Source organism: Crassostrea angulata, chromosome 5, assembly GCF_025612915.1.
Source record: "Crassostrea angulata isolate pt1a10 chromosome 5, ASM2561291v2, whole genome shotgun sequence".
Taxonomy (NCBI): domain Eukaryota; kingdom Metazoa; phylum Mollusca; class Bivalvia; order Ostreida; family Ostreidae; genus Magallana; species Magallana angulata.
The window spans coordinates 54,806,190-54,824,565 of NC_069115.1; the positions used below are offsets into that span (position 1 = coordinate 54,806,190).

Below are 18,376 nucleotides of genomic sequence, written 5' to 3' on the forward strand. Positions count from 1 at the left end.
AAGGTGATCTTGAAAATTATGAAGAGTTTAAATGAGTTAAATTGGACGACATGTTAGGCATCTTGTACATGGCTTTACATAGATCATCGTTATTTATGATTAAATTATATGTCGCTTGATAGCTAGTCCTCTTGAAAAACAAATTGCTTCGCCTTCGCCATCTATGAGATTGATCACCCCAATATATTTCTGTAGTGAGTCAGTAACTAACCGAATAAGTAATAATATTGTATAATTAATATATATCATATGATACAATATTGTATAATAAGATATTGATTATAAAAGGAATAAGGAATCATTTTTTGAGTATTATGAGGTGATAATTTTGGTCGGGGCGTGATCAAATCCAATAAAGCTCGAAGGGCTTTATGATAGATTTGATCGACGATGATCTACGTAAAGCCATGTACAACAATATTTTGATTTATTATGTGATATGATATTATGTCACATAATACAATATTTTATCATAATTTAATTCTGATTGTAACATAACTTGCCTACGTCACAATACGATGTGCATGCGAAACGTATTAATCTGCTTGACGTTACGTTCAAATTTTGTACAGATGATCATATTTAAACTAATTAATGGGCTTTATTATCTGATTTAAATAGTAGAAAATTAAATTATAAGTAATAAATTTACTTTCTACCTATGTTTTACTAGTATAACATAACTTGGAATAATTTACGCTTTTTAAATTATAAACTGCTCCAAGTTTTGTTATATCGTATAACATAGGTAGAAATTAAATTCATTTTTTAATTAATCATGTACTATGATATTGTATTATGTGATCAAAAACAATAATGTATAACATGATACAATGTCATATCATATGTTACAATGTCATGTTACATCATTATTTATTACATTATTATATGGTAATATATAATATATATTAGTATCATGAATAACCAAGATCATTAAGTATGATTTTCATATAATATGATAAAGGTGGTCTCATAAAGGTGATGCCTCGTCTCAGTGAGCTTTGTAATTTGTGATTACCTATGTTTATATATTATTTACTTCTTTATGGTGATGGTCCCTAATATTGTTCTACTAATCTCTAAATTCTTTAATGGTAGTGTATGGAAAGTCATAGACATGGGTTCAATTCCCATCACCACCATAAATTGTTTTGATGTTGTATTACTCTGGTGATGGTTTTTGTGTATAATCTACCGGTATTCAATTTTGCAATAAATGAGATAGAGCAAAATTTAGGCTTATTTAGAAATTTCTTTTTTCATGATAATGGTAATTCAATGTTGGATCAGAAATTCAGCAGGAATTAAATAATCTTAGACAACTAGGTACATTTGCTGGACAAGAGTCAATATTGCCTTTATCTAAAAGACTGAACAGACCAGTGCTGAGTTGCAGCTTGTTTTTCCAAATTTTAATGTGCTCCAAGTTAACAGTTCAAAACAAAAATAAGTTTCAACTGCCCGTATTTGGCATGCAGTTTTGTTAGTTTACTAACATTGTTTTAGGTTTAATTTATGTTACTTCCCTACTAACCAGACCCCTTATACAGTTCAAGACTACATGTAAAGATTCACTATTGTTGCTTCTTTTTTTTCCAGAAGTTGATAAATGCTTTGACTTTATAACACAGATTGATACATGTATAAGTTTAAGACGTCTATAGCCAAATGGAGATAAATACAGTTATTGTTGCGCACTTTTTGTGTATCTTTTCTGTCTGATAAATAAGAGTATGGGCCGAAACTTTCCTGGTTGCATAAAAATCATTTTAAAGAGTAATGAATTTATTAAAATCTACCAATATGTTTTATTATGATAATTTGAGATGCATTTGGAATTAGGGGGGAGGGTTGTTTTTTTAATATTATTACACAGAACCAGGAAGGTATCAGGGAATTTTTGAAAATGTTTAGTGTAACAGTTTGATCTCTTACCTGACTGATGAGGCCCAGAGAGACAAATTGTAACATGCATATTAACAGCTTTAATATTATAATCTCTTCTTACTTTTTATATTAAAGATTTAAAGATGATTGGCAGAGTTGATAAAAACAAGAAGAATAGACATCTTAAGTGAAATTTTACCAAAAAAAATTGTTTTTAATTTACGGACGTTCATTTCGAAATCATAATTTCATTGTTCAAAGAAAGATATATGCTTTTAATTATTTTATATGAATAATTTTGTACTTTTTATGAGAGAGTGGAAAATATGTATTAGTTGCAAGTAAACCAATGTAGAGTTTATAATTTGGTGTCAATGAATACATGATAATATGCAATAAATAATGTCCAGTAATGTCAATAAAAAGTTTAATTTTTTTTAATATAATTTTTGAAAATAAAAAAACAACTTTTGTTCATGTTATTTAAACATATAAGCTATAATTGTATAATGTACAATACACATTTAACACTACAAAAAGTCGACATTGATGTGATGGCGCATGTTAAAAAAAATAGGTTAAGCTGAAAGTATTTGCAGAAAAATCATTCATTGATAATGCATATTAGGGTTATCAAAGCTGTATTTCCTATTATATGTATACATAAATTAATTACCGTAAATACAAATGCATGTTCGTGTTTGTATATACATGTATTAGGCTATATGCAAGTATTCATAATTAAACTTATAGTGTCCATAGGTAATGGCCTTTAGAAAATATTATTTACCATGAATATGTCTTAACAGGCATAAAATATTAATTATACTTTGGGAAAATATAGGAAAGTCAAACTGTTTTACATGCATTCATTTATGTTTAAATAATTTCCTTCCACAGGTTACCATCAGACTCAGATGAAAATATGGATCATCTCAATCATCTGAATAAAAAATATTGCATTAATTGTGAAGAGTTTGCCATACTTTGTCCTATTTATGAATAAATTTCTTGTTATGATATTTATATCATCATACATATCATATTGGTAATGTTCTCAGAATTGTAAGTTCAGAGACAAGAGAAATAAACCAATCACAAGCTGTGATACATCATGACCACATCAAACTTTGAGAGGATCTGGATTATCCCGGCAAGATTAAAATAATAAGAGATAATATATTTGATCAGAATGACAAAGTGTTGAATAAGTCTAATGAGTGCTCTTTGGAGGCTGATGATGTAATATCTAAAAAAATTTAATCTTTTATGATCCCATGTGTCAGATATTCTGATACATCATCAAATTGTTATTTCAAATTCTTCTGCAGATAGAGAAAATAACAATATTAAAGAGTATGAATGTGACAATATATTGCAGAAAAAATACATAGCCCACATTATTTTTTTCTGCAATGATTGCTACCTTTATAGCCTGCATGAATCATCAAAGAAAAAAATGTTTATTTATAGGTAGACTTAGGTAACTGCTATACTTTATACATATCGTCAAACATTGTTATACATGTAATACATTACTTTAATTTCTTTGCCAGAAAATATTTTTATTCTTGTAGTACTTTTATTTTAAATTACAATGCCCGGCCCCCTTGATAAAAGGGTGCGATATGCTACATGTATATCCATAACATTTATTTTACTAGATCATACATGTAAACAAACCGAGTACAATGTTTCTTTTTAATAAGTCAATGATATATTTGTTATGTCATCAAATTCCAAATATATTTTATGTTTGTTATACACCCTGTCGGTTTATTATTTGAAATAAATATCTTATTCTTTATTCTACTTGTTAATTTATAAGGAATGTATGTGTATGCATGAGTCCCTTATCATTAAGCCTTATAAACATAATAATATTTCCTGCGATGCTTACGTTTATGCAAGGATGAATGTACCATGTATACGTCCCTGGTTTATGCTTACGTTATAAATATTACAAGTTCAGGGTCATTCGGGATCGAAAAGGGTACACTATATTGATCACGGTGTTACCAACAATGTTTATTTAGAGAAATATGATGAATTAAGATAAGGTTTATGCGTAATATATCATTAAAATGGATGTAGCATAACATACCGACATACTCTCGATTCTATCTGAACAAACTCGAACTACAGGATGTTTACAAAATTTCGCGCATGCGCGGCAGGCCTAGTCCTAAGGTTGCAGATAGTAAGATTCATAAATATTCAGTACTGATTGTCGTACGAATTTCCTCGATGCGCTACCTGTACGATCTTGAATTTGGCGTGTAACTGTAGGCCCTACAGTACTTGTCCGGGTTTTTTTTTGTGCTTATTTCAATTCAACATTAAGCCATTGTTATATTTTTTTTCTATTTCTACTCAGGAATCGCTGTAGTGTGGTTTTCTGCTGAAAAAAATCCAGTATGGCAGACACTTTGACTGAGATAAATGAAAATACCAAGATGGCCCGCGAGACAGCCCTGTTTGGACAGTATGATACGTCCCTCGTCTACTACCAGGGGGTCATACAGCAAATCCAGAAGTACCTGTCTGCCATCAAAGACCCTGACAGGAGGCGGAAATGGATGCAGGTACTGGTCTCATTCATTAATTCGAATTCAATTATTGTCATGTACTAAATGTTATTTGTAAATGCTCTTTGAGTGTGTGATAGGATTATATTTAGCATGGTCACATGTCAAGCACATGTTCGTCTGTAGCTTAAGCAAAACGTAACGATAAATATGTTTGGTTGTAGTTGTTTAAGTATCATTTGGAAGGTGTCTGTGTTATTCATAATGATGTGGGGAAAAGCTAGTTCGAGTTATAAATACATATAGTCGTTCTGATTGGTTAAGAGAAACACACCCCCAGAGCGCGGTGTATATTAAGCCAGGATTTGCGTTCGTCCGGCAGTTGACGTGGAATCTTCTCTGGTTTTGTTATTGCTGTGTTTATCTCTTCTACAGGCCAGAGACATGATCGTATCAGAGTGTGATCAAGTGAAAGAAATTTGTGACACACTGGCAAGCTTCAAGAGTAACCCCAGACCATCCGCATACAATTCTTATGACAACCAAGAAATTGGTTCACCTTTTGGCGACTACGCCAGAAATGATTATTCCCGTCATGAAGAACCAACCAGGGACCCAGATGTTTGGCCACCCCCAACCCCAGTGGAGCATAGGTAAGGCCTAACAAAAAAAATTGTGTGTTTCGGGTAACCCGACCTAACCTACAAAAATGGCCCGATCCTACCATTTTTAGCTCACCTGAGCTGAAAGCTCAAGTGAGCTATTCTGATCACATTTTGTCCGTCGTCCGTCTGTCCGTCCGTCTGTCCGTCTGTAAACTTTTTACATTTTGAACTTCTTCTCTAAAACCGCTTATCCAATTTCAACCAAATTTGGCACAAAGCATCCTTATGGGAGGGCGAATATAAATTGCAGAAATAAAAGTTTGATCTGTATTCAAAGCGGAGAAAACCTTGAAACTGTAGAAAAAGGGGGGTGCATTTTTAAAAATCTTCTTCTCAAGAACTACCGAGGCAAATTCAACCTAGTTTAGCATAAATTATCCTTATGGGAAGGAAAATATAAATTGCAAAAATTAAGTGGTAATTCTGTTTCAAATCTGAGTTATTACAAAAATAATAATAAAGGAAAGGCGTGTTTCAATCAGTTTAATAGCTTCGGGTTCGGCATACGGTAAAATGATTCCATACTTCTAAAACGAGGTTCTTTGTTTAAAGCAGCCATGACATTATACGAAAAAGGTCTTTCTGACTATGATGAATTTGCTTGTTGTGCAACAGTTCGCGTATGAAGGGAAATTTTGAAACATACAAAATATATTGGTGCCGATTTTGTGAAGTAAATTGAGGCTAAATATTTCAATGCGTTGATAGTTTTCACACATGACGATGGTGTTAGCTTGTTCTGATTTTCGTTTCGTTCTCATTATGCTTTGTAACCTGGAAACTATCGTCTGTATTTCGTGATTTTTACGTATCAAATCAAACAGAGACTTCGGTAAATCAAACAGTTAACTGTTTACCTGCGCAAATTAAGCAAAATGTAGGGGTACTGAAATACAATTCATTCTATCGGTAATTCGGCATTATCTTTTGCGTAATGGTACATGTAGATTAATGCAATAGGTTTTGTTGAGATGCTCGGCATTTTCTCGAGTTTATTCAGTTTAAATAGAGTTTGATATCGCTGACGGAAATATGTAGGTATATACATGTATATATATGATTCATTTCGAAAAAATAAATTGTGTTCTTTATTTGTTATACATGTAGTGCATGTTTCTTGTGTTTAATTGTTTACAATTTCTATTTACTAACCATATTTGAGTGTTAAGCTTCGAATTATAAGCAAGATACACAATTCTATGTTTGTACACAGATCTTAAAAACTAAAGCTTAAAAAATTAAAAAATTTGTCAATATTTATTAAGAAAATTTACAAAGCCTGTTCTTCCAGAAACCAACTTTAACAACTTATTGTATTGTAACCTTAACCTTTTTAGCTCACCTGAGGGTGGGGCCACAATGGGGGGTCGAAGTTTAACAAATGAATATATAGAGTAAATCTTTAAAAATCTTCTCCTCAGAAACTAATCAGCCAGGAAAGCTGAAACTTGTGTGAAAGCATCATCAGGTAATGTAGATAAAAATTTGTGAAAATCATGATCTCCGGAGGTAGGGTGGGGCCACAATGAAGGATCGAAGTTTTACATAGGAATATATAGAATAAATCTTTAAAAATCTTCTTCTCAGAAACTAATCGGCCAGGAAAGCTGACACCTGTGTGGAAGTATCCTCAGGTAGTGTAGATTTAAAGTTGTGAAAATCATGACCCCCGGGGTACGGTGGGGCCACAATGGGGGATCGTAGTTTAATATAGGAATATATAGAGTAAATCTTTAAAAATCTTCTTCTCAGAAACTAATCAGCCAGGAAAGCTGAAACTTGTGTGAAGGCATCCTCAGGTAGTGTAGATTCATAGTTGTGAAAATCATGACCCCCAGGGATAGGGTGGGGCCACAATGGGGGATCGAAGTTTAAAATAGGAATATATAGAGTAAATCTTTAAAAATCTTCTTCTCAGAAACTAATCAGCCAGGAAAGCTGAAACTTGTGTGAAGGCATCCTCAGGTAGTGTAGATTCAAAGTTGTGAAAATCATGACCCCCAGGGATAGGGTGGGGCCACAATGGGGGATCGAAGTTTAAAATAGGAATATATAGAGTAAATCTTTAAAAATCTTCTTCTCAGAAACTAATCAGCCAGGAAAGCTGACACTTTTGTGGATGCATCCTTAGGTAGTGTAAATTCAAAGTTGTGAAAATCATGACCCCCGGGGGTAGGATGGGGCCACAATGGGGGATCGAAGTTAAACATAGGAATATATAGAGTAAATCTTTAAAAATCTTCTTCTCAGAAACTAATCTGCCGGCAATGCTGAATCTTCTTCGGAAGCATCCTCAGGTAGTGTTGATTCACAGTTGTGAAAATAATAACCCCTGGGAATAGAATGGGGCCACAATGGGGGGTCGAAGTTTAACATATGATTATATAGAGTAAATCTTTAAAAATCTTCTTCTCAGAAACTAATTAGCCAGGAAAGCTGAAACTTGTGTGGAAGCATCCTCAGGTAGTGTAGATTCAAATTTGTGAAAATCATAACCCTGGGGATAGGTTTGGGCCACAATGGGAGGTCGATGTTTTACATAGGAATAAACAGTGTAAATCTTTTAAAATCTTCTTCTCAGAAACTAATCAGCCAGGAAAGCTGAAACTTGTGTGAAAGCATCCTCAGGTAGTGTAGATTCATAGTTGTGAAAATCATGATCCCCAGGGGAAGGGTGGTGCCACAATGGGGGGTCAAAGTTTAACAAAGGAATATATAGGGTAAATCTTTAAAAATCTTCTCAGAAACTAATCTGCCAGATGTTTCTTTATAATTGTTAAGAATTTGGCCCCAGGACAATTCTTTGGCCTCCCGAGAAGGTTCAGAGTTTGATGTACGTTTATATCTAATATATAAACTATTGTTAAGGATCATTTTGAGAACTGCAATACTCAACATATGATATGACTATAAAATCATCTTGTTAGAAAAGGGACTAATGATTATAAACATAAGAATATCCAGGGGAAAATGGATTTTATTTATACAGGATCTACATGTATTATTGTACATTGTCCAGATAGTTTGTATTATGACTCCATTAAGCTGATTTTATCATACCTATTGTTCCTCAGGTGAGCGATGTGGCCCATGGGCCTCTTGTTAGACAGTGTTTTAAAAATTTCCCCAGGCCGATTTTGCATGGCGGTACCGCCATGCATTGAAGATCCCCCGCCATGCATCACACAATGCCGCCATACTTCCCGCTATGCATGTTTATTTCAAAGCAAAATTCTTTTTCCAATTATTACACATCTTAACTGTAATTAGTAGATATAAAGTTGTCGTTTCTCCGCTCAAACTTCAGGAAAAACACTTGCATCCGCAGTGAGCGCAGTTAATTTCGACATCGATCTCAGCAAGGGGGCACACGTGGTTTACGGTTTAAGGACTTAGCTTATGATTAAGATATATTAAAACTGAGTTTATTAATTGGTGATTAATGCATAAATAGAGACGTGATAACTTCTTGTTTTAATATAATGTGCTTTTTTCGACATCTCCGCCATTATCGAATGTTGTGGATTTTCCAAAATCTAAAAATAGCACAATGTTCACTCGATGGAGTTAGCTTGGATTCGATATGCTTGAACTCTTTATTTGCCGCAAGGATATTGGAAACTTGAAAAAATGTACATAATAAAGAAAGAAAAAACTACAGTTATTTGCAGAAATGCACGGAAGCGATGTCACATGACTAGAAACATCGTATATTGTATGCCTATGAAAATGATTGACTGTGTACATACACATAAACGGGGAAGGGGACTGGTGTCAAGATATCACAGAAACTTTCATATGGACCCCCAATTTAAACAAGAAATATTAACTGCCCAGAATAAGTTGAATCAAGTTTGCTGTAATTGTATGGACTTGTTCTGCCTATTTCTTGTTCAACACCCCCTAAAAAAATCTCTTCTATATAATATGTAGAAGAAGGAGTGGGACAGAAGCTGATGTTGAACTGCCATGTGAATCTATATTTCTTGTGTTTTGTGAAAACTTGTGAGGACCAACCTTTTAAAAAACTGATTTTGAAAAAAAATGTTATTAGTTTTGCCAGAAAAAACCAGAAAAATTGTATATTAAATATACAGATATTAAAATATAATTATGAATTGAAATGATACTTGTTGATGTAGATTTCATGAAAATGCATCAGTTATAGTACATATCATGTAGTACGTTTCATCAAATGGTTATACTATTACACACAGTGATTTCGCCGGCTTAGGCGCTTTAATGCCGCACCTCGCACTTACTCTGAAAAACTTCCCCCCCCATGCTTCAAAAATTTTTCTGGGGAAAACACTGTATTACAGTCTATTACAGTGTAATATATGTCTGATTTTATCCGATTGTGATTTTATCTTATTTCCAATAAAAAAAATACGTTTTTAAATATGAAACAAACAAACATTCTTAGGTTTCATACAAAAAAAAATATGATAAAATATAAAAAAAAATCCCTACCTACCTAACCTAATTTTTTCATCAATGTTACCCTAAACACACAATTTTTTTTGTTAGGCCTAAGCCCAGTAAATTCCAGAAATCATGCAAAATATTACAATTAGATTCATGATTTGTATACTTATTTCTGCTTTACCTACAAAGAATTAAATGTACTAGGTTTTATATTAAGGATTTTAGAGTCTTACTCATTGGAATATATTTAACATACTTTATAACCAGAAAAAAAAATCATCTTTCATTCTTTTATTTTCTTTTAATATTAAAAACTTTTTCTGGCTTTTTTGTAGACCGGGACCTAATTATAGAGGGGGTGCGAGACAGCCAGCCAGAAAACCAGAGCCTGCCCGAAACAGAGCAGCACCGAGTCGTGCTGGCCCAGGAGACAGAAGGGGACCAAGTCAGCCCAGTGGGAGGGGCAGACAGGCTGCCCCAGGGCAAAAAGATAACAAGAAGAAGGTTTGTGCAAAGTAAACCATGTAGGGAGAGCTTACTTAGGAGTCAATGCAATTTTTTATGTTTACTTATTTTACCATAATATATCAATATCGTGTAAGAGATAACAGTTAAAGAATAGAAAGATTCTAAACAAGAAATTGATCACTTTATAAACTTTTTAGTGGCTTTCCAATCTTACTTCAATGGTTATCGAGTTTGATTCCCATTTGTATCATAGATCATATATAATTTCCTTTGTCCAGTAATACTTTTTTTCATAAAAGTTGTGTTGTTTTATTCAAGATTTAAAAAAAAAAGAGCTTTATAATTTTAGGGAGATGATGGAGAGAAGAAATTTGACCCAACTGGTTATGATAAAGATTTGGTAGAAAACTTGGAAAGGGACATAGTACAGAAAAACCCCAATGTCAGCTGGTAAGACATAAATGGATTAAAATCAAATGATGTTTGTTAAAACTTAGCTTTTGAGTCTTTACTCCAAGAGATTTTAATTCACCTGATTCATCAGATAGAGGCTGGAGTTGATTAAGTAAGAATGCCAGCTTTTGAATATGGTAAACTTTAATTTTGAATTTGCATTGTCTTCTAGTTCAATTATTTTTTTTCTTCAAAATACACTATGGTTGAATGTACAAGAGATTGGATTGGAATGTTACCATTTTGTGATTACCATTACAGGGATAGTATAGCAGATTTAGTAGAAGCCAAAGCCTTACTGAAGGAAGCCGTCATTCTACCGCTTGTCATTCCCGACTTCTTTAAAGGAATCAGGAGACCTTGGAAGGTAAAACTACATTGTGTAAAGGTTAAAATCTAAATTACCCAAATTTGTACAAAAAAAGTATTCAGTTTTTTGAAAATGTAAATCTTACAGACATATATTGATATAAATTATTAAATATACGTTATAATTAAGAAATTTAATCTATTATTTTTTTTCATTTGATATTCATGTTTTGTTTATTTATGGAAGTCTTGTGTTGAGCACCACCATCCATCAAACTAGAGAACCTAACATTAGACTCTCAAAAGAAATTTTACAAAAGAAGAGAAATCATTTAGATTTTTAGAAAATGAAGAAAAATCAAACAGATCTTGTGCAATGGAATTTAGCTCCAATTTAGTACAGTGAAAAGAAACCTATAAATATTCAAGATAAATGGGAATCATGAACTTTGAAATGGCAAGGTGCAATCTAGTCATGACTTTGGGTGTGCTATGCAATTTCTTGTCTGTAGGGAGTTTTAATGGTGGGCCCCCCGGGCACCGGTAAGACCATGCTGGCCAAAGCGGTGGCAACGGAATGCGGCACCACATTTTTTAATATCTCCTCCTCCACCCTCACCTCCAAGTGGAGAGGGGAGTCCGAGAAGCTTGTTCGGGTTCTGTTTGAAATGGTAAGCCTCTTCCGCCTCCTTCATTAATTAGTACTGCATGCCCTTTTGTTTTATCTCCCAACACTAGGGCGTGTTGATGGTTGGCCCACCAGGAACTGGCAAAACCATGCTAGCTAAGGCGGTGGCGACCGAGTGTGGGACGACTTTTTTTAATGTCTCGTCCTCGACGCTCACTTCTAAGTACCACGGAGAGTCCGAGAAACTGGTGCGGATTTTATTTGAGATGGTATGTAGAAAATGTGACCGCAGGTTCTGCGTCTCTCTCCCGGTTTGTGTCCACTTTTCTTCCTTCTGAATGTTTCACTCACAGCATGCTAACTAGTGTAGCAACCTGTAATTCTGCAGTAGGAGGTAAGGATCGGGATCTAAGATTCCGAGAATGATGGGTGAGTAATAGATAGAAATTGTGCATGTCATATGTATATGTGAATGCACTGAACTTGATATTTGTACCTACCGGTGTGTATTTAGTAGAATTTTATACCAAGATGAAAAAAAAATAACTGGAACAAGGTTGGTATATTTCACCTGCTTTGAGTTGCTATGCTGCAATCTGATTTTTTGTAAATGTATGATTTTGTACATTGATGCCTGACAGATTGAGGTTTTATACATGTATTATGAAAATGCTAATTGTTCATGTTGCCAAAATTGATTTTTCTTTGCTATCATGATTTTAGATTTTGTAATTCATTAAGGGTTTGCATGAAGATTAGTAAGGTGCATTCATTATTTATCAAAACATACTGTTCATTCTGTAATGGTCAGATAACTCAGGGAAGCTTATTTGTCAGCAAGTCAAATCAAACATTATCGAACATTAAGTATGACTTGATGTAGAAATCAATTATTTTGTATTGACATCAAGTTCAATTCTAATTTACCATTTACTCTTTATCCCCCCCCCCTCTGTAAATCATTATTTCTGTGCAGTTCAAACAAAAATATCATAATTTACACTTATCATTATTTCATTTCCTTTCATTTATTTTCTTCTGAAGTCTTTTATCAAATTCATTGAAAGCAGGATATTCTCAGGTGTTAATGAGGTTCAGGACACCTCCATATTGTGAAAGTATGTGTGTATATTTCTATCAACCCAAACTTAAACAATATCAGGGTTGATTACTAAAAGAAATTTGACTAAGCTGGATTTTTGAAAACATTACTAAGTGAGATTTGAATTTTAAAAAGGTTAAGGTCTTTCGATTGTCGTGTGACGTCATTGTGAGCAATCCGGAATATTTTACCGTTATCGGTTATAATAATAGTGTTATGTGGTGCATAGTTTTGCCAATATTTCTTGATTTATACTTGTGTTTAACACATTTTAAGCTATGTAAAGTGAAATGACATTAATGTTTAACAATTCATAGAGAGTAGTTTGAGTTGAAATCGCTGAATTCAATGAAAAACTGATAAAACCGTATATAGGCAAACTTGACAGAGACCACAATTCATCATTTTTTACCAGGCAAGGTAAACATTTCTTTGCAGATTTCGATAGGATATATAATGAATTACAAATGTACCAATTTTCAGTGAGTTTGAACCATTATTTCAAAAGTTATAGACGTTTTATGTTGCTAAACTGTACTTATTCATGGTTGAAAAATCGTATCAAAATGCACTGTAAATGTGATAGCTTTCATACTGGCAATTTTAAATGGCCTTAAAATGTTAAAATACTTAAAATAAAGGATTGCGACTAATTTCTTTTAAAAATTGCTTTATTATATCGAAATTAGTTAAAATAAATGTGATGTTTGATAAGAGAGCAGTCGTTGCTATAACTGTCCTGATAGTGTACTTGTGTTAGCTCCTACAGCATGAACAAAATATTTGCAACATACCAATATTTAACTTTAATTTGATTGTTTGCATATTAATCATCAAATTTAAACAAAAATTACACAGATTAAACCATAAAAACATCGAGGGTGGAGAAACCTTAAGCAGTATGAGATAATGGTACGCTCTGTTGCAGGCTCGATTCTACGCACCCAGTACTATATTTATCGACGAGATTGACTCCATTGGCTCAAAGAGAGGCGGAGGTCAGGAGCATGAAGCGAGTCGCCGCGTCAAATCAGAGCTGTTGACACAGATGGATGGTAAGTCATCAGTAATGTTGAAATAGATGGATGGTAAGTCGTCAGTAATATAGACACAGATGGATGGTAAGTCGTCAGTAATGTTGACACAGATGGATGGTAAGTCCTCAGTAATGTTGACACAGATGGATGGTAAGTCCTCAGTAATGTTGACACAGATGGATGGTAAGTCGTCAGTAATGTTGACACAGATGGATGGTTACTCCTCTGTTTTGTTGACACTGATGGATGGTAAGTCCTCAGTAATGTTGACACAGATGGATGGTAAATCGTCAGTAATGTTGACACAGATGGATGGTTACTCCTCTGTTTTGTTGACACTGATGGATGGTAAGTCCTCAGTAATGTTGACACAGATGGATGGTAAATCGTCAGTAATGTTGACACAGATGGATGGTTACTCCTCTGTTTTGTTGACACTGATGGATGGTAAGTCCTCAGTTATGTTGACACTGATGGATGATTAGTCCTCAGTTATGTTGACACAAATGAATATGTCCTCAGTAATGTTGACACAGATGGATGGTTAGTCCTCAGTACCGGTAATGTCTCAAATCAAATGGATTCTTGGTGAAAAATAACACATTTAGTGGCATTTACAATAATCCAGAAATCAAATGACCAAACATTTCTACATAACTTGATTAAATATGATCAGGAATATGAGTTTTTCGACAAATGTTTTCCATTGGAGAATCCATATTCATGGAAAGGGTGTATTGTCCTCCACATACATGTATACTTTGATTTTACATTAGTCATTACATTAGTCTGTCCATAGTTGGAGATAATGATTACATGTATGCTTCCAATGTGTCAAATCAATTGATATTGGTTAAGCAATATAAGGTTACTGTTCTATACAATGAAATGTTTTGTCTTTAATAACGAACACCCTCCTGATTGTAGGTGTAACTGCCACCCAGTCCACAGACGAGGAGGGAGAAAACAAGATTGTGATGGTACTCGCAGCCACAAACTTCCCCTGGGACCTAGACGAGGCCCTCAGAAGGAGACTGGAGAAACGAATCTACATTCCACTGCCCACAGGTATGGGGCCCATATTGTCACTGACTCACTTCATGCTACTATTTCTAAAAATCTAGATGACTAAGCATTGAAATCTGAAATTGATTTGAAATTTGTGTAATAGAGATATCTCAACCAGAAAGATGCATTTTATAAAATGAGTTGATATCTATGCAGAGAAGGGTAGAGAAGATCTGTTGAAAATCAACCTGAAGGGGGTAGAGTTGGCCAGCGACGTTAAACTCGCTGAAGTGGCCAAAAAACTGGATGGATATTCCGGAGCGGACATAACTAATGTGTGCAGGTAAAGTTATACTTTTGAAAATAGGTTAATTCTTAAGGTGATTATGCTTTGAATAATTTAGAATAAAAATTCTCATTAAAAAATATTAAAAATGTAAATTTGTTAGCATGATGGGAGCACCAAAGAGTTTTGAAAATTTGCTTAATATGTAAGAATAATATTAGTTACTGATATTATTTTAAATTTAAAAAAAAATACTCCTTGAAAAGGTGATCGTTTATGAACTTGGTACTAAACAAGGGTTCTTAACAGGGACGCTGCAATGATGTCCTTCAGAAGAAGGATCAGTGGTCTCAATGCGGAACAAATCCGAATGATTCCGAAGGAGGAGCTCGAACTCCCGCCCACCATGGAAGATTTCACCAACGCGATAAAAAAGGTTAACAAAAGCGTGTCCAACGACGATCTAGAGAGGTACAAGAAGTGGATGGAAGAGTTCGGCTCCACATAATCAGCTGATGTAGAAATAGACATGTGTCAGGCAAAGTGATTGCGAAATTCACTGGGCACCATGTGTTCTTTGACTTACAAGTAGATAAATGATGAATATTGTTTTCTTACTTTCAATATCAGAGACAAATGTTTTCCACATGACTGTCTATACATTTGCTTGTCCTATCTGTGCTTATTTACAGAATGATTATTTATCTGAGATTGAAAGTATGCATATTGTATGTGCAATCTGTGATGGTAGATTGAATTAGTATTATATGAAATTGATCACTTTATTTTGTTACACTCTAAAAAAGCAATAAAATTTCAATTGCTTGTACATATTTATTTGTCATTATCTTTCCAGCAATTCAATCATTCTGAGCTAATTATTAAAGTTTTATTTAAATGGAACTGTTCAATCAAAACCATCTTGACAACTAACACCATTTACATTTTTGTACATATTAATGGGGCATGGTCACTATTTTGGTCAAATTCTATTTTTCTGTTTTATTATTTAATACAATGCTTTAGGACTGCATTTCCCATGACCAAATAAAATTGGAGAGTCAGTAGTGAAGGTATAAGCAATATACAGGAGTCACAATTCTTTGTCATGTAAACAAGGCTCGTGCCCTGTTTTTGTTTACATTAGTTCAATATACCGGTAAATATTCTTTTTCAAGCTGATTTTTCCATCTTATTCATTTTAAGCTTTAATAAACATATCTTAAGTTTAACCACATACATTTTCAGTCTAAAACTGGAGTTTTCACTTCAACATTCAAAATGTAAACAAAAGCTTTGTTTACATAGCAAAGAATTGTAAGCTCTGTAACTCGCTTATAACTCAATGAATGACACTTAAATTTTAGTTGCCTATTAAAAATGCCTTACTGAAGCATTGTAAACATTAAAATCGGGGAAATAATTTTGACAAAAATCGTGACCATGCCCCTTTAAATTGTATTTGTACATTAGCTGCAGGTCTGTATCTTCTGGTCTTCTATACAATATTTTTAAACAAGGGGCTACTGACTTGCAGCTCTCTGTACATATAAGCTGAATTTATATTTTTGTAAAAACATGAGGAAACAAATTTTTTACAGTCTAGAACTGCATAGATAAAAGAAATGGGGTAACATTTAGTAGGGGAGATAACTCCGATCTACAACATTACTCATCTATAAGTATTAAGTAAGTAAATTATTTATTATCGTGACATGTGTATATAGTATAATAACAAAATTCCTTTTACAAATATAACATCAATACACCCGGCCCAACGGACCTATAAGTCACTTTCAAACTGTTACAATGTGAATAAATTTTACATGTTTTGGGAGCAAAATGGCTTTGTCAAGTGTTTCTGTCTTAAATTGTATAATTCATTAATAAAATAAGCGATTTGGCGGGGGTAGTTACATATCAGGTCAACGAACATAGTACTATCATTTGTATTATTTTCACTTGCAGTAAAATCATATCCAATTTTATAAAATAAATGACTTCTCTGGTTATTAAAGAATGGACAACGTAATAAAAAGTGCTTTTCAGTTTCGATTTAATATATAAGGTATATATAAAATATAAGGTATAAAATACCTTTTTTCCACATCTAGCTTACGAAAATTCATACACATATCTACATGTGCAATAACCTGTTCTTAAAATTGGTAAGATCACAATGCAGTGACCTGTTTTATAATTAATCAAGGCAGAGATTATTGCCGAAAAAATTACATATCCCACGTGGTTATGGATTTTTTTCTGCAATGCCGCTACCTTCATATCCCGCATGAATCGCCAAGAAAGCATTTTTGTTTGGTTAAATGCTATATTGCTGTTTATAATCAGTACAGCTAACATTTTACGAAAATGTATTATGAACATGTTGAAAAGTCGATACGATAAAATAATTTTACATAAAACGGAGCATTGATTCATTATCACAGGACATTGCTTCAAAGATTCAACATTGGGTTTAGGGGAGTGATTTATATAGTCAATCATAGATTAGTGTTGTATAAAGCAAATGATACATGTTAAACAATATTGACATAAGTAAAATACCGATTATATAACACTCGTATTCATAACATCAGTACATATACGTGTTTTAAAAAAAATATATCGTCAAGAAACATGTGTCTTTTTGGTCTTACTTTTTTTTTTTAGCTTTATTACTTAATATTTACATTTTCCAGTGTCTTTGCCTGTGATAACACTACGTATCGATTTTGTATTATATAACCCATAACTTCAAATACTGTGTAATTGGGGCGCAAGCGGGATTTGCTCATTAATATTCAAATGTTTAATCGTACAATGGCTTAAAATTAAATAAATATAAGTAATAAGGAATAAGTAATCATCATTCTTTGAATATTATGAGATGATAATTTCGGTCGGGGAGTGATCAAATCTATCATAAAGCCCTTCGGGCTTTATTGGATTTGATCACGCCCCGACCAAAATTATCACCTCATAATACCCGAAGAATGATTCCTTATTCCTTAAACAAATTATTCGTGTCTCATTAACCTGATTCTTATATTTTGGGGTCAAAACAATAAAAAAAAATAATAACACACTCAAGATAAACAAACCGTATAGTTTGTCTGTTTTAGCTACAAATGTACATTTCAATTGGTGTTCTTCAGTTTACATCTGTTACCCCCCCCCCCCCCCCCTTAAAGCCGGGGAAGAGGGGGGTTGCTATAACTTTACTGACAAGCAAAATGGTGTTTGGGGATTTACTTACGTGGGGAAGGAGGTGGGCGATTATATACGTGTACTTAAACTTTTCCTAGTTCCTAGCTGCATGGCGAGCTTTCAGCTAAGCGCCCCCCCCCTCCCCCCCCCCCCAAAATGGCAGCTAGAGCACCCCCCTCTCCCATCTGAAAATCAAGTCACTTTAACTTTTGATCTAGTAGAAAATACTCTAATAATTTATGTAAAATGATCTTCGGCTTAAACAAAATGTTAAGTAAGAAGTTTTGATAAATTAATGTATTTCCATATCATTTATAGATATCTTTCCGTAATGTAATTCAATATATGCGCCTATGAGTTTGCGTAAAAT

The 18,376-nt window shown here is 33.7% G+C and overlaps 1 protein-coding gene across 1 annotated transcript in view; it reads left to right on the top strand.

The window, feature by feature from the left end:
- Window positions 1–18,376, top strand: part of LOC128184028 (inner centromere protein A-like) — a 56,451-nt gene that overhangs the window by 5,025 nt on the left and 33,050 nt on the right. The window contains exons 2-12 of the mRNA XM_052853310.1: window positions 4,265–4,472; window positions 4,851–5,068; window positions 9,844–10,012; window positions 10,326–10,426; window positions 10,691–10,796; window positions 11,251–11,409; window positions 11,477–11,635; window positions 13,397–13,523; window positions 14,433–14,573; window positions 14,730–14,856; window positions 15,109–15,270. Of these exons, the coding sequence (XP_052709270.1) occupies window positions 4,305–4,472; window positions 4,851–5,068; window positions 9,844–10,012; window positions 10,326–10,426; window positions 10,691–10,796; window positions 11,251–11,409; window positions 11,477–11,635; window positions 13,397–13,523; window positions 14,433–14,573; window positions 14,730–14,856; window positions 15,109–15,270 (1,637 nt within the window). The 5' untranslated portion in view covers window positions 4,265–4,304. The remainder of the gene's footprint in view (window positions 1–4,264; window positions 4,473–4,850; window positions 5,069–9,843; window positions 10,013–10,325; window positions 10,427–10,690; window positions 10,797–11,250; window positions 11,410–11,476; window positions 11,636–13,396; window positions 13,524–14,432; window positions 14,574–14,729; window positions 14,857–15,108; window positions 15,271–18,376) is intronic.